This window comes from Mytilus galloprovincialis, chromosome 13, assembly GCF_965363235.1.
Source record: "Mytilus galloprovincialis chromosome 13, xbMytGall1.hap1.1, whole genome shotgun sequence".
NCBI lineage: Eukaryota > Metazoa > Mollusca > Bivalvia > Mytilida > Mytilidae > Mytilus > Mytilus galloprovincialis.
The window spans coordinates 46,443,617-46,461,174 of NC_134850.1; the positions used below are offsets into that span (position 1 = coordinate 46,443,617).

The window sequence follows — 17,558 nt, forward strand, 5'->3', positions numbered from 1 at the left end:
AAGGATCATCCAGTTTGAAGAGTCAAATATGGTACAAAATTTGTATTCATTTTAGATCACCATGACACTTCATACAAAGTAAGATCATACAAACTTATCCTGTATGCCAGACTATTCATAGTTTGGGTAGCCTCACGTACACAATTGTCACTCTTCATTAAAATGATATAGGATAGATGTGGCTTTCCATATCTTATAAGTTATAATCTTCTTCATCCTAATATATCTTGCACACCAATAGACGATATTCCCACCAGATCACATCATTGAACGTAGGCATGAGATGCAGCAATATGAAAACTTTAAGTGTTAAATGAAGCCACACTCACATTTGAAAATTAAGCCAAAACTATTCCACACAAAATCGATACATCTGATTCTGATGATAGAAAATAAATCATTTAGGCACTTTTATCTCGTAGGTACGAAAAGGTGCCAATGTTGATTGCTGAAATGAATGCAAACATGAACCATATGTGCATAATCTTTCAATGCTCTCATAAACAAAAACAATAATCGAATATCTTAATGCTATGCATGACAAATGCTTTTGTAAAGATATTTTCACTTATATGATTTTTTTTATTAGTTGTTAGTGGCTTTGAACTAGCTGTCAGATAACTGCGAGTACTCTCAGATCTGTTCATTGTGTCTTTTGTGTCGGGATGTATAAGTACCGGGCCACGTCCACTTGTATATTTGTCCATCTGATGAGTTAAGCCATTTTCAATTGATTTTTATAGTTCGTTCTTATGTTGTACTGTTATACCACTGTCCCAGGTTAGGGGGAGGGTTGGGATCCCGCTAACATGTTTAACCCCGCCACATTATTTATATATGTGCCTGTCCCAAGTCAGGAGCCTGTAATTCAGTGGTTGTCGTTTGTTTATGCGTTACATATTTGTTTTTCGTTCTTTTTTTTACATAAATAAGGCCGTTAGTTTTCTCGTTTGAATTGTTTTACATTGTCTTATCGGGGACTTTTCTAGCTGACTATGCGGTATGGGCTTTGGTCATTGTTGAAGGCCGTACGGTGACCTATAGTTGTTAATGTCTGTGTCATTTGGATCTTTTGTGGATAGTTGTCTCATTAGCAATCATACCACATCTTCTTTTTTATATTAAATAGAGAGAGAGAGAGAGTCTATAAGAATCTACCAACCAGTAAACTTAATAGGTATTGGATCATCAAAATTGACAATACTACACAAACAGGAAAAATTATATGACTCATATATATATATATAAATTATGTATCGAACACAGCTATTTTGCATATTTGGCTTTCAATTATTTTGCTGTGAATTTCCGTATGCTATCAAACACGACATATCTACACTCTTATGTTATATTTTGTTAAGCAGTTTCGTCTCAATGCTATTTTTTTAGACAAAATGGCACTTTAAGTAAAATTTAGATTGGGTCAATGTTTTTGTAATATCCATTATTAACATAGAATTGGTACTACATGTTCTGGACTTGTATTGTTAATAATTTCCATATCAGCGATTTTCTTCTCTCCATTTCTAATGTATCATCTTGAAATAGAGCGTTTAAGTCATTCTGAGATTAAAACAAAAAAAAACACCAAATATTATTTCACCATGGCCTCCATACGGGTTCTAAGGCTTCATGTTGCTGTGATGATATTTGATGCTCATTTCTGGAAGCATTTGGTTCATTTTGTTCTATATTATTTCTTATTGTCCTATCATAGAAGTTAAGAGCCCTTTCATTTTGGTTATTTTCCGTATACGTTTCCCTCTGACTACATGATGGTATTCGGATGTTTTCTATGACCGTTCTTGAGGATGATTGAACACACGGGAATGCAGACGACACTACTGGTTGCGAAATGTTTTGAGATAAGTAATTTGTGATGGGGACAGATGGTTTACTAATAGGAACACAGGTATTAGTTAATATATTAGTTGGAATAAAATATAAAGTTTCGCCAGACGGAAGCTGGACAGGAACTAGTTGTATGCCGCTTATTATGTTTCCAAAAGCAGCATTTCCAGATACGTTTCCAATCGAAGTACCGCATGTATTTAGCTGTTGAAAAGGTTCAATAGAAGCATCATTTGCTACTGTAGACATGACTACTGGTTGTTGTATCGGTCTGTCTGTGTCCGACATTTTAGGTTGATGAAAAGGCAAATTGTGCATATTTGTTGTGCTTACTCTTAATGGGTGTTCAGTCAATCGGTCTACATCCAACATTTTAAACTGTTGCGAAGACATATTGCACATTTGGGTTGAGCTTACGTTTCCATGTTTCACTAATTTGTCGTCGGTATGGTGACTGTTAAAAATGTCTGCAGTATTTTTAAACGCCATTGTACTAGGTGAACACTTTTCCAAAGTATGCCCCTCCCTCGTTGTGTCTGATTTCATAGAAAAGCTTGTACTTACGGGAGAAACAGAAATATTAGGGATCTTTAGGCTGTTCTTTGAGTTTGAGCACATTGATAAATGTTCCAATAGTTTAACTTGGAAATTAGGTTCAATGTTAGAAATTCTCGACAGAAATTTAGTCACTTCCGATGTACATTCACTGAAACCTAATCTAAATGTGTCACTTGTTGATTCTTCACCGGATGTTGAAACTGCAAACATAATGGATATTTATTGTATTGCAAACTTGAATGAAAAATATCATTAAAAAGATGTGACAAATTGTGCATTTCTTAAACAAGTCTATATATATGTCCCATAACATATACTAACTCGTCAATAGAGACCAGTGTCTAAATGAGATCACTGACCCTGATTATGGTATTTTGAGATTATGAGTCACGTTTAATTTGACTTAAACGATATAAAAAGGTAACCCTTGCAAAACTCTGTACGGGACTCACGGGACTTGTTGCATGGCATGATGTGTGCACCCTAGTGTGTGCCATTTTTTCAAGTAACATTCGAAATTCCCGCCTTTATACCGATCGATCCACTCGGCATGCAGATCCTACCTATTTTATTACGGTTACCCCGTTCGACACAACCTTCCTATTTTATGATTGTTAATTATCGTCCCAAACATGAATGAAATATTTTGCGACTGCATGTGCGTATAACAGCAATAACAAATTGGTAGACTGGGGAAAAAGTGGGACTTGAACACGTGACTTGAACGATGTTGTTAATTGGATAATTACAGAAATTATGTCTTTTGTGGACATTTTGGAGTTTTGGTATTTTTTCTTTGTTTACAATGGTTAAAGCTGTATATCTAGATAATTTTCATTTTGCTTCAATTATATTTTTGTCCAGATAATCAATTGATGTCGTCTCAGTTTGATGACTGACCAGCCTAGTTACTACCTGTATATTGTTGTCTTTGGAGCTGTCGCAAATGTCTAACTGTCAATTCTAGTATATCAGCCTTTTCCATTTTGTTGTGTCTTAATCCCTGCAAATATGAACACGATGAAAATATGTATATATATGTTTTAATATGACATCGAAAAGGGGTAACCAAATGTTTCGTTTAACATCATTCCTGTCGACACTGCTCTCTATCTTTTTAGATATAAAAGTCAGAGCCGCTAGGTCCCTAAATATGTCTTAAACCAATAAACGACACTTCTACTTCAGACACATTTCATTTGTATAAATAAGATGTTTTAATTTAACAATGCTATTTAATCTTATCCCCTGAAAGCATAACCCGCTCCCATATAAAATATTATTAATGTGCTTAAACAGTTTGATGTTAAAATAAACGTTTTATAATATCATAAATGGAAGCTACAGTGATGGCCTACGTTTTTGTTAAAAGTACAAGTAATTAATGAAGTGTTTAAAGAGAAGCTTTGTCTGACCGCTAACTAAATTATTATGAGGCATTATCTGAAGAATATGAAATAAGAGCCCTCAAGTTATTGATGCATTCCGAAGTAAACACCATAGCGTGGGAAAATTATTTTACCTTCGTTAGTTTCATACCTGATGTGTCGGTATTTAAACTCATTTTTTCACGATATTGCATTAGATATATTTATAATGAACCATAGCAATATTTGATGTACTTTCAATATGTTTTTCCTGATCTGAATATTCATGATAGTGGGAAAACACTTTTAAATGTTATATATGAATATGGAGGCGAATTTACAGTAAAAATGTGTGTAAACATGTTTCACGAAGAATGCTTCTAAGGGCCTTGAGCTGTTTTCTGCTATTTGGTCGGGTTGTTGTACCTTTGGACTGGGAACAGACTATCTAACGGAATATATATATATATATTACGGATTACAAATGTGTCGAGGTTTGTGATTGGATAACAACACAGTGAACTTAAAAAATATGGCACATGGGATAATCTCAAGTTCCCCTTTTCCTTGAAGCGTCTGTGCATGATTGTTATATATCACAGTTGTTTCGGCTCCAAATATTTTGCCACGTTAACTAGACAATTAAGATAATTTTTCATTGTAATCCCTTAGTGGTTCTCTGCCTTCAGAGGACAGTCAAATCAGAAACCCACTCCGGACACAAAATACCAAAGCGAATTACTTTTTGTTTTACTCGAAATTAATTATTACCACTACTACACATGTTTAAATCTGGTCAACTCACTGTTATAGAATCTATTGGATAGTGGTTGGGCTAATTTCATTATTTTTGTACCAAAATGCCTTTTCACGCTATTTGTTAAATTCTATATATCTACTTTATTCATCGGAAACAAAATAATTCCATATATTTTAACAAAACCCATTTTTGGTGGTACATTTAAAAAAAAACACAATTGTACAGACACAATTGTACAGACGTTTTACCGTTTTCTTCGAATAAAAAACCTATACTTACTTCTTTTTTAATGACATCTAAAAGAAATGTTTTCAATTCTGTAAGACTGGCATTGATTCTTGCTCTTCTTCTCTTCTCCATGATAGGCTTAGAAGTCTATGTAAATAAAATATCAGAATAATTAAACTTTATGCTAACTAGCACTGTATGTGACTGACCCTTCAATATAACCTCTACAGTAGTTGCTCGTCCTTAACATGCATGAAATATTTGTCACTGGACGTTGAGCAACCAACAATTAGTCAATCAATCTACGTTTTATGCAGTTGGATTTTCTGCTTGATTCCATTGATGCCTTTTTTTCATTTGTATACGTAACGATTAATATAATTAAAGAATCGGTTGGGTATGCAAATCCTTAATGAGAGAGCAACATTTAGGTACAGAAATCTAGAGGTAACAAAACAGTCTTTCAAAAACAGATGTAGGTATACATATAATATGCCAAGCTCTTAGTCACAATAAGTATAGACTTATGAACAAATTGTAGAGAAACCATTAGTCATTCAAGGACAGTAACTCTTACGAGAGGACACCCGACAAATATCTCTAAACTGGCCTTTTTTGCATATCTTGTCTTGCTGATAATTCAATGTTTCTACTGTGTCCATTTACATCTTTTACAGTTTTCAATACATTATTGATTAAGCAAAAACGAAAAAAAAAATGATAATTTATTTTTAATGAATGCTATAGAGTTGACCACCGATTTCAGAATTATAGACTTATTTGTAGAACATGCCTTGTCAGGGTAATTTTTGTTTATAAAGTTTCTCTTTCTATTATAGTCAGAAAAAAATAAGCGATAACACACAAGTTTAGCTAGAACTATCATCTTAAAGCAATAACTTCTTAAAGATGTCGCCTAACGATTTTCGAAATTAAACCTATTATTAGATCTTGTTTTGCTGAAAATGATTGCTATTTAATTTTTTATCTGTCCATAATAGTTTTCAATAATGTTGACAAAAACTTAAATAAATATGTAATTAATTTTTTTCATAAAAAGGCAATAACTCCATTAAGGACAATAGATCATATTAAAAAGAGCTTCCTTTTATATATTTTTTTAGTTTTCTGAAGACAGTTTTATTATGGCCGACAAGCTCTGAGTTGAAACCGTGGCTATTATTGATAATATGTTGACTGTAAAAAAAGTAAACAAATAATTTAACCAAATGAAGACATTTTGAGGTCTACAATTAACTTTTAATTTCTTATGCTAAAAAAGTTAAGTGTCCGTTGCATACGTCAAACTCGCTCTCGTCACGTGTCTAAACTAAACCTGAGTTCTAAACAAATTGTACATACATTTTAAAGACAATCGCGCGTATGGCGATCAAAATCATAGGCATTGAATCGCTGGTATTTTTTAACATGAAATAAAGATGTAAATTCAAATCCAAATTCTAAGTTTGACAAAAACACTAAAATATGAAGAAAAAAAAACGACGCTCACTGAAAATGTTTGATTTAAAACAAATATTACATACCTTTCGCCTGTCAGGAGCAGAAGATGAAACTTTGTCTGTCTCTTTATCTAAATCTTCGGTCATTTTGTCTTGATTCTGACTTGACCCTACTGTATCATTAATATTATTATTCATTTTCCATGAAATGAACAAGTCAAAAACACTTTTTCATTATCTTACATGAAATGCAACACTTGTTCTGTCTTATAAAACTCTTTTCAAAATATGTTTTTCATTTATGTCAATCAAACCATATCTTATGTAAAAGTTAAAATAATATTGTTATCTCATTGGACAATGTAATGGAATGTATTTTCAATATGCATATTTGTATATTTTACTTCGAAATGGCACGCGACAATATGTCTTCAAATTGTGGGAAAACCACGCCCCCTCAGTGAAGAAATGAACACCTGTTTTACCTGATGAATACCGTTACAGATAAATGGTTCAGAACGGTGAACACAGAAGACTCGTTTAATGGTGTTACTTTATCTGTTATTAGTCATTAGACAAATTCAAAAACAAAACATGCTTCCGTAGGTACCGAATAATTTGTTAAATCCAATAAAACATGTCCTTGAATTTGCAATAATAGAAAGAAACTAATATTATTAAACTTTTTTTTACCGTACAATCAAATCCCACAATCAATCTTAATTAACAGTTTCGTCCATACATGTATAAGTCATCGAAACCAAGGTCGGAATGAGGGTCGGAGACTGTAGCTATTTTAATATTGACTTGCGAGTTAAGTGGATTTTCTCAACTAGTCGTTGACATTGCTTATCATTGAATAGGTCATGATCATAAATTAACTGTTTACTAAACTTATTACTTTTAAATTGACATGTTCTAAGTATTTTCTAAAATACTCCGGAAATAGAGTAACTTCAAGTTAGGCATTTCTGCTCAAACCTTTCGGAATGGTGAGTCCTAAATAAAGGCAACAGTAGTATACCGCTGTTCAAAACTCATAAATCCATGGACAAAAAACAAAATCGGGGTAACAAACTAAAACCTAGGGAAACGCATTAAATATAAGAGGAGAACAACGACACAACACCGAAAAGCAACACACAAAACACCACGAGAATAACAAATATAACATCAAAACCAAATACAAGAATTTGGGATAGATAAGTACCGTGCCACGTCTTATCTAAAAAATAAGAGAAAACACAAACGACTCAACGTTAAAATGCAACACACACAGAAACGAACAATATTATAACAATGGCCATCTTCCTGACTTGGTACAGGACACTTTTAAAGGGGAATAAAAGTGGTGGGTTGAACCTGGTTTTATGGCATGCCAAACCTCGCACTTTAATGGCAAAGTTAAATATAACATTGAAATGACAACATAATATTACAGGACTACAATACAAATAAAAAGGAGACCATATTAGACAAAGAAAAGCATGATTAATAGATAACAAAAAGCATCAGGTTTAAAATTCAATACGCCAAAAACGCGTCTTGTCCACACAAGACTCAATAGTGACGCACAGATTTAAAAGATCGAAAGTGAAAAAAGTACAAAGTTGTACAGCACTGAAGATCAAAAGTTGAAAAGGTTTTGCCAAATACGGCATTGTTTGTATGCCCGGGATAAGAACATTCTTATTATATAGAACAATTCATGCTATTGCAAACAGTAAATTTTATCAAATGAATATGAAAGAGATATACATAATCGATCATAATCATGATAACGAAACTGAAGTATTAACTAATTACAGAAAACTAAACCCGAATACATAACGCCCAGATATAAAAGATCGAAAGTGAAAAAAGTACAAAGTTGTACAGCACTGAAGATCAAAAGTTTAGATTCTAAATGCTATTCAACATCGTATTTTATTTGGCCGTTTTAACGATATTGTATTCGAGCGTTATTGATGCTCTTTAACTTTGTATTTAATTTATTTTGCCGTTTTAACTAACTTTTATTCGAGCGTTACTGATGCTCTACAACTTTGTATTTTATTTTGCCGTTTTAACTATCTTTTATTCGAGCGTTACTTATGCTCTTTAACTTTGTATTTTATTTCGCGTGTTATTGATGAGTCTTGTGTAGATGAAATGCACGGCTGTCGTACAAAATTATTAACCTTATATCTATGAAGAGTTTATATACATTTTTATAATAATTTTTTTTTCAATATAATCGTGTTTGCTTCTAATTTGATTTCTTATCACACACCTTATATCCAAGTATTTTAATGACAAGACACTATTAAATGTTATTGAAACTTAATATTTTGATAATTATGGTACTACATGCGCTTGCTGACGTTGCTGGAAAGAGTCATTTAATGTTCATAGTGCGTGAACTTTTCCTACTAATGAGTATCATATCCAGGTGTTAATGTGCCTGTCTCATATCTATTTGTCCTATGTTCCCGACACAAGCACGCACATTTACATGCAATGGGGTGAAACTAGCTTTGTAACTGAATACTTCCCCCCTTTTCGTTTTTTTTATATTTTGTAATATTGGAGCCAATTTGGTACTCGTGCTAAACATTCGCTTACTCATGATGGTAAATATACGACACAGCATGTGTTGGCGATAGTCTTACTTGTTAATTGCCGCGGATAGAATTGGAAAAATATAAATTACAACTTATTTAGCATTATTCAAAATAGTATTTAATTTTTAGTAATAAATCCATCAACATAGTTCACAAACGATTGGCTCCACCGTAAAATCTTATGAATTAAACCATTTAAATATTTTATTTGGGGTCAGTTATATGATAAATGTTTACTTAATGTACAATATTAAATTCTCAAATCTTGTCTTTCTAGTGTCTTTCCCACGCTCTCAACATTTCATTTAAATCATATGAGAAGATGAAGTAACATCTCTGTCTGTTATATTAAATGCAGTAAAATATCTTTTAAAATATATTTACATAATATTAAGATTTTTTTACTGACAGATACAAGGTTTTACACTTGAATAATTATACTTAACATTATGTATCACCCAATGTATGTTTATATTTATGCAATATATCAATTTACAGAAAAGTCTATATTTCATGTTATTATGTACATGTTTTAAAAGAAAACAGATGCGTTTTGTATGTCAAAAGAATAACAACCCAACAACAACATACAACCAAAAACAGACATTTAGAGGTCACGCTACAACTATGGGTATAGTTTTTCTAAACATTAATGTTTTTTTTCTTTTACAAATTGTGACTCGGATGGAGAGTTGTCTTATTGGCACTCATACTACATCTTCTAATGCAGGTGGGTCCTGAGATGCGATTCGGACGCAATAGGTTTCTAAAGTAATGTTTCCGTTTGTTTACCCTTATATTCATATTTTATTTCGGTTGTACTTTATCGAGAAAGTATATCCTATATATGCTATGTTTATCAACTAGAAAAATATATTAATCGGTATCTGAGTCAATTTACTACCAACTAGCAAAACTTTTTTGTTAACGTCATTGTCAAATTAACTATTAACTGCAACTTTGTTGTTGAAGTTCTTTTTATATTTCCATGCATGTTTTCTTCAATTTTTCAGTCAGTTGTGTTGCATGTCTGTAATATATTTTAAACAGTTTTGGTACTTGGTCCCAATTATTGTCACATTAACCTTTTGTGTCTGTTTGTGGATTGCTGACTTAATTTTGTCAATATAACTGAACTTTGAACAACTGTTATACGAGTGGGAGGTTTAGCAAGCTATAAAACCGGGACTATCCCATCATTACCTAGGGAAATGCCTGTACTAAGCCAGGAATGTGACTGTTGTTTTCCACCTGTTCTATTGGTTGATAACATTCGATTTTGTAAGTATTTTTTTGCTTCCCCTTTCTGAATTTATCTTTGGAAGGCGGCATTTTGTCATAATTTTTTATTTAATTTTTCAATAAATTAATATTACTTGTTTAAAATTAAAATTTAAAAAATAATAGAATTTCATCTTCAATAAGTATCACTTTTTGTAAAATCTATCTTCTCTTCTCTTGGTATTTGAAGATATTTTCTCTTTTTCTATTCCTAAGTAGTTGTCGTTTATTCTAAATTTTCTTTTTAGTTTTCTAAAAATTAGATTCTTTTCTTCTAGAGCACTTCTTTAATATGTTTATGAATATTACAGTTAGTTTGTTGTTGTCTATTATATATGTTTGTTTATTATTATAACTAAATTTTTCATAAAAATGCTTGCGTATTACCTTCGTATACCTTTGTAAGTGTTGAGTATGCAATTCTTTCAATTTCATGAACTTGCAATACTCGATCAGTCATTCATTAACCTTTAATTTGACAGATTCATGTACCCCACAGAAGTACTGTCTGCGGACAGTGGTGTCGAATATTGATCATTTTCCTTGTAATAAAACACAAACATGCAAACATGTCGAAACACAGATGCAGTTTGTGCCAGGGTTGTACAATTTATAATGTTTGTTATATATTCACTGAAACGAAAGTCATAATAATACTAAAAATAGGTCTGTAAAAGGGAAGAGAAAGATGCCAAAGGAACGTTGAAACTCATAAGTAGAAAAGAACCTGACAATGCCATTTCTAAAAAAGAAGGAAATATTAACAGACAAGCAACAGTACACGACACACAACATAGGAAACTAAGGAATAAACATCATGACCCGATCAAAACCATAGGATGATTTCAGGTGCTCCAGAAGAGTAAATTCGGCAAGTAACTTCGCCATTAACTGTTATTAAAATATCATTGACAATCAACTAAATATCATCGATTTGTTGTTTTCTTATCTCTTTAATGCATATGAAATATCATGAATTCCTGTATAATTTGCATAACCTGCTTCCCATAATTGAATTTTATGCGACTGGCATAAAAGTGAGGTATAGATAAAAAAAATACTACCAGGTTTAACCCACCATTGTCTACATAAGAAAAAGTATGTACCAAGTCAGGAATATGACAGTTGTTATCTATTCTTTCAATGTGTTTGAGCTTTTGATTTTGCCATTTGATTATAAACTTTTCTTTTTGAATTTTCATCCGAGTTCAGTATTTTTGTGATTTTACTTCTTATTATTCTGCTTTAACTTGTTGTCAAGTCTTCCTGTTTGTTTTCCTGTATTTTTTTTTAAGTAAACCATTCTTTCACACAGCTACAAGTCATGTGCTACATACATAACAAAAAAAAATTACTTGAATTAAATATGTGACAGTTTCAGTTTTATTGACAAATACATTCTTTCGGCTGCATGAAGCTAATTTTAAAGAGGTATGCTCAGTTCCTGTTTCTTAGGCTACTGTATATCAAAGACATACAGAATAATTCAAATATTAACAAGGTGCTGGCAGTACCAGACTTAAGACATAGAACTGTCCATGCAATGAATTAATAAAGAACAAGTAAATATGATTAATGGTTAGTGTCCAGCGGATAATTACTCATCGTCAATGTGGTTTGCAACACGACAAACAAGCAGTTCAACACTAAAACTTTAAGATTTGATAAATGAATTATTAAATGTCACTTAAAGTCATATGAAACGAGTTTCTGGTTATTATTATGTTAAGGAAAATATTGAACCAATCCATGCATATACACTAGACTATGTCATCTGTGTACGTTTTTTATATTCATTTTCATTTCGTATTGTATAATCGACATAAAAAATGTTCATCCATGGATTGTTGATCGAAAACTGTGGCATTTAAATTACTTTCGAGGTTTAGTAACGGAGTTTACCATGTTTACCTATCCTGGCCTTGATAAAAAAACTCATCGTAGATACCATGATTACAATTAGGAACGCTAAATCAAGACACTCATCAGTGACGCTCGTATAAAAAAAGGTCAAATGAAGTACGACGTTGAAGAGAAAACAGTCAACACTTAACCACGAAGCATGTGAAAAGTCAGGGTTCTCACTAGGGATTTTTAGGGAATTGTCATTTTTTGCCATAGTAAGTCCAACAGTAAGAAAGAAGACATTCTATTGCAATGTACAATATCATTTTAGTCTCCATGACATAATAAAGCAATGCAACGACATTAAATTGAGATTCTTTTTCTATAAAGTGATAATATTATGTTCAGTTGATACAAAATATTTCAGTCTTGATGCATCTTTGGAATCACCAGTTTTGAAATTGATGAGTATAGACAGATTTTCATTATTACGGCCTTAAAAAGAACACTGAAAGTAAGGGAGATATTAGAGCGATTTTTAACTTTTTTATGGTATATTGTCCATGGGTTCTTTTAGCTCTTCAACTCCATACTTTAGTTTTCCTTTTTAACAATTTTTGATTAAATCGTCACTGATGAGTCTTACGTAGACAAAACGCACGTCTGAGGCAAATTTGAAATTTCCATCCTGATATCTATAATGAGTTTGTTTAGTAAGTAATAAAGACTTCGTCATAAAACTTGTTCATTCGTCGTGGTTTCCCCTCGTTCTTGTGGTTGTCAAATGTGTAACAATAGAGAACATGGTTAAGATCAATGAATACGGAAAAGTTGTCGACCTATTAGAGTACGGGAAGACAATAACTCATTAGCAGTACATTAGTGAAATTTGGATTTTCTGTTAAAAGATAGTAATAACACATGTTTTACATGTCCTGTACCAAGTCAGGAATATGGCAGTTGTTATCAAAAAAGTTCTATGTGTTGGCGTTTGCTTTTCAGCTGTTCAGTGTTTCTGTTGTTCCATTGTTTTCATTTAATAGTTTACCTCTGTTTTGGTTAATGACCCGGATTTGTTTCCGCAAATCGATTTATAACCATTGAATAGCGGTATAATGTAAAATAATAAAATTACTGAACTCCGAGGAAAATTCGAAACGGAAAGTCCTTAATCAAATGGCAAAATCAAAAGCTCAAACACATTTAACGAATGGTGGATAACAACTGCCATATTCCTTACTTGGTACAGGCATTTTCTTATGTAGAAAAGATGGATTGAACCTGGTGTTATAGCTAGCTAAACCTCTCACTTGTATGACAGTCGCATCAAATTCCATTTTATTGACAACGATGCGTGAACAAAACTAACAGACATGTTAAAAATAGGAATATAGCAGTCAACATCTTGTTATAATCTTAATCACTAACAGAACAAAAAAATATGTAACAAAGAAGCACAAAATGGAATATAGACCAAGCATATTAAAAGAAATAATTGAGCTCATAAAAAGTTTCTACAACAATTTCACTTGCAGTGTAGGGCAAAGCAACATCTGGTTTGAGGTAAAAACAGGAGTTAGACAAGGCTGTGTGATGTCTGCTCTTCTTTTCAATTGACTGGGTAATGAAAAAAACAACGGAAGATGATCCAAGAGGAATAAGATGGAACCTTTCAGCAACATTGGAGGATCTTGATTTTGCTGATGATCTTGCTCTTTTATCGCATACCCACCACCATTTACAAGAGAAGACAAACCGCCTTAATACTTTTGCTAGTCAAGTTGGACTTAAAATCAGCCAAACCAAAACTGAAGTCATGACGCTAAACATCAATAACCCAACTCCTATCCTAGTAGATGGAAAAGATCTCCCCATCACAGAAACATTTACATACCTAGGAAGTACAATAAGAAACGATGGTGGTGCAGGAAATGACATAATGAACAGATTGAACAAAGCCAGGAATATATTTAGAACACTTAACAGTGTATGGAAATCATCACAGTATAGTAAGAAGACCAAACTAAAACTGTACCAGAGTTGTGTACTATCTACTCTGTTATACGGATCAGAATGCTGGAGGATGACAGAAGTCGATCTTAACAAACTGTCAGTTTTCCATACCAAAAGCTTAAGGAGAATCCTGCGCATTTACTGGCCAAACAAAATATCCAATGAAGATCTTCTAAACCAGTGTCAGCAAGATAGCATGGGTACAATATTAGTGAGAAGGCGTTGGAAATGGATTGGGCATGTGATTAGAAGATATAGTAATTCCATCACTAAAACAGCATTACATTGGACTCCAGAAGGAAGGCGTAAGCGAGGAAGACCAAAAAACACATGGAGACGTACTGTAGAAGGAGAACTGAAGACCATGAACAAAACATGGGGAACAGTAGAAAAGATGGCCAAAGACAGACAGAAATGGAGAACCTTTGTTGCTGCCCTACATGCCGATGGCATACCGGGCAGTAAGTAAGTAAGTAAGTATATTAGCAAACTTAAAGACAAGAATACTCAAATTTACTATAGTACAATAACACAATACCGGGATTGCTAATGTTGCCTTGATATGTATCCAATCAAATATACAAAACACCATATATTTTTTTTTTTTTTATTTTATTCGCTTTAATCAGAAGTTTCAAATGATTGTATGCCTGTGAGAATTTACTTCTTCAGTATCTTTTTGCGAAGGTCTTAACCTTTTAGGTGCTTGTATCCCACTTGACTGATTTATCTAAGTTCAAAGAACTCATTAAATTGTCTGTTTAATACTTAATTTAATCTAAATTGTCGTTTCAAACATTCATGTTTTTAAGTAACAGGCATTTGGCTGAAACTTAATGTTAGTTTATTGAATTCTAATTTATAGAAGACAATGCAAGAAATCACTGGGTCGATGTTATTGAAAACCCTAGCCGTATTGGACGCAACCTTTTGGAACATTTGGTCCTCAGTGCTCTTCAACTTTGAACTTGTTTTGGCTTTCGAACTTTTTTCATCTATGCGTCACTGGTTAGTCTTGTGTGGACGAAACCACGTCTGGCGTATTAAATTTTAAACTGGGTACCTTTTGTTAGCTATTATTCGTGTGTTTATCTGTCCTATATGTTCTTATTGTCCACATTGACGATGAGTAATTATCCGCTGGACACCAACCATCTCATTATTTGCATTGTAGTCCGGAGGGAGCGGGAGGTTTGGCATGCCACAAAACCAGGTTCAATCCACCATTGTTTTTTTTTTTCTTAAAATAGCCTGTACCAAGTCAGGAAAATGGCCATTGTTATATTGCAGTTCGTTTCTCTGTGTGCTACATTTTAATGTTGTGTTTCTGTTGTACGTGTCATTGTTCTCCTCTTATATTTAATGCATTTCCCTCAGTTTTAGTTTGTAACCCGGATTCGTTTTTTCTCTCAATCGATTTATGAGTTCGAACAGCGGTATACTACTGTTGCCTTTATTTACTGAATGCTGGTGGAGTTTTTATTCCCCGATAGTATCACCAACCCAGTAGTCAGCACTTCTAATTATAAATTAACTGTTTACATTTTTGAAATACTAAGGCTTTTCTACATCAGGAATATATTCCTTAAGCTATATTTTGCAAAACTTTTAGGAATTTTGGATCCTCAATGCTCTTCAACTTGGTATTTGGTCTGGCCTTTTTAACTTTTTTTTATTCGTGCGTAACTGATGAATCTTCTGAAGACGAAATTCACGTCTGGCGCAAATACAAAATTTATATTCTGATATCTATGATGAGTTTATTTGAACACCTCGATTAACATAATTCAACAGTTTTCATTACATCAAGAAAATAACCTAGTAATTATACATCACTTACACGGATACAGGATAAATAAAAAAAAACTAGCAAAATAGACAGCGGTCTAAACAAGTAGACGAGAAAAGGAAACACCAATGACAAACAAGAGGTGGATAAATAAAAACGTTTTAAACTAGGGCTAGACTTTTTTTATTCAACATATATTTATTTATCATTAGTTTACTTAAAAAGATAATTTAAAATAATTTCACAAGGTCGCATTCAACTGCATATTATATAAGAATTATGAAGATATCATTATTCCTATCAATCAAGTAAGTTGATTCGCACCAGTACCATCAAAAGAGAATGAAAAATAGAAAATTATTTTTGCCATTTAATTATGCATTTAATTTTCTCTGATGAAGTAATAAATCGGGTTTTTTTTAATAAACTATTTGATGTTCAAAGTTTATTTAATTTTGACATGGTGAACTTATATTAGATGCATACATTTTCATGAAAAGGTACATTAAATTATGATATCTGTCAAATTATAAACGATGATATAATTTTCTCTCTAGCTTTTAAAAAAAAATGTTTGTCTAATTATCATATATTTAATAGTTAAATTTGGAACATAAGGTCGTGGGAATGTTTAGCCCACTAAATGAGGAGTATGTATAGTAAGTATAGTTATCATACTTATGGAACGTTATATTACATAATATACATAATTAGTGTCATAACCTAGGTTTATACCTGAAGAAATAAAGATTTTAACTCCTTTAAGGACTCGAGTACAATTTTGGGATATGACATTTATAGCGACTTTATAACTGGTCTTTGTCCAAATCGGGTGATTTTGGCGAAGTCCAGACACAATTTGTTACTGTAAATTCAGAAACTATTGCGATGTTTTTGTTATTGCGAAAAATGCGACAGAGTTATAATCGCAATAATTCAAACTCGCTTTATTCATTTTTTATATGAATGAAACATGATTTTTAACAATATCGCAAAAATTAAAATCTCATTTCAGTCTAAAATGACAAAATCGCAATAATAAATGCACGCAATAATTTACAATATGCTAAAGGGTTCTATTTCCATGAACATTTTTAAACATGCTGTTTAAGGGGTCATGCAAATTTTTCAACGATTCCGCCCCATCAAAAATTGACAAATCATGTATAGATCCTTGACAAATTTGAATGTTTTGAAATGTAAAAGGTTTTCTACCCAAGCAATAGATAACATTAGTATTTTTTGTCTAAGACTTTCAGAATTTTGGATCAAAGCCATCAATATTCCTTATTTGGCCATTTAATATTTTTATTATTCGAGTGTCACTGATGAGACGTTTGTAGTATGTCGGAACGCGCATCTGGCGTACACAATTTTCATTCTGGTACATGAATCTACGATGATTTTACTGTTTCTTTTCATTCATTCATTAGAAGTTGCGGTACTGACAGGAATCCGTGAATGTAACCGAAAACGATCGAAGGAGGGAGTATAGGAACGTAAGATCGTAGTGATGGTATGCTTATTTTATGTTAATTATGTGCAAGAAGCAGGTAGTGACGTCATTCGTCATTCCTTTGAAAGAAAAGCCCGATGAAGTGACTATGTCTCGGCCTGAAGTGTCCGACCTCGACATTTTGGCAAATCAATTTTTGGAATTATATACTTGTAAAACGTCTATGTATTTATCATATATATGAAGCTCCAGAAGGCTTGGTGACCCCTGTCACCCTAAATCTGTGTTTATTGAAAGTTTATTTTCTCCGAAAACGTATTGACATCGATTTATTGAAGTGATGAGGT

The 17,558-nt window shown here is 32.6% G+C and overlaps 1 protein-coding gene across 1 annotated transcript; it reads right to left on the reverse strand.

The window, feature by feature from the left end:
* Positions 1 to 1,334: 1,334 nt before the first annotated feature.
* Positions 1,335 to 6,517, reverse strand: LOC143055868 (uncharacterized). Its single transcript, XM_076228918.1, has 4 exons — positions 6,309 to 6,517; positions 4,816 to 4,911; positions 3,325 to 3,412; positions 1,335 to 2,609 (listed from the first exon to the last, which is right to left on the reverse strand). The coding sequence occupies exons 1-4, from the start codon at positions 6,420 to 6,422 to the stop codon at positions 1,600 to 1,602; spliced, it is 1,308 nt and encodes a 435-aa protein (XP_076085033.1). The 5' UTR covers positions 6,423 to 6,517; the 3' UTR covers positions 1,335 to 1,599.
* Positions 6,518 to 17,558: the final 11,041 nt, after the last annotated feature.

Excerpts from the sequence above, each read along its gene's own strand:
- LOC143055868 (XM_076228918.1), bottom strand. The coding sequence starts at position 6,422 with ATGAATAATAATATTAATGATACAGTAGGGTCAAGTCAGAATCAAGAC. Across the intron at positions 4,912-6,308 it reads CTGCTCCTGACAGGCGAAAG|ACTTCTAAGCCTATCATGGA; the intron begins GTATGTAATATT and ends TTATTTACATAG. Across the intron at positions 2,610-3,324 it reads CCAAAGACAACAATATACAG|TTTCAACATCCGGTGAAGAA; the intron begins GTAGTAACTAGG and ends TTATGTTTGCAG.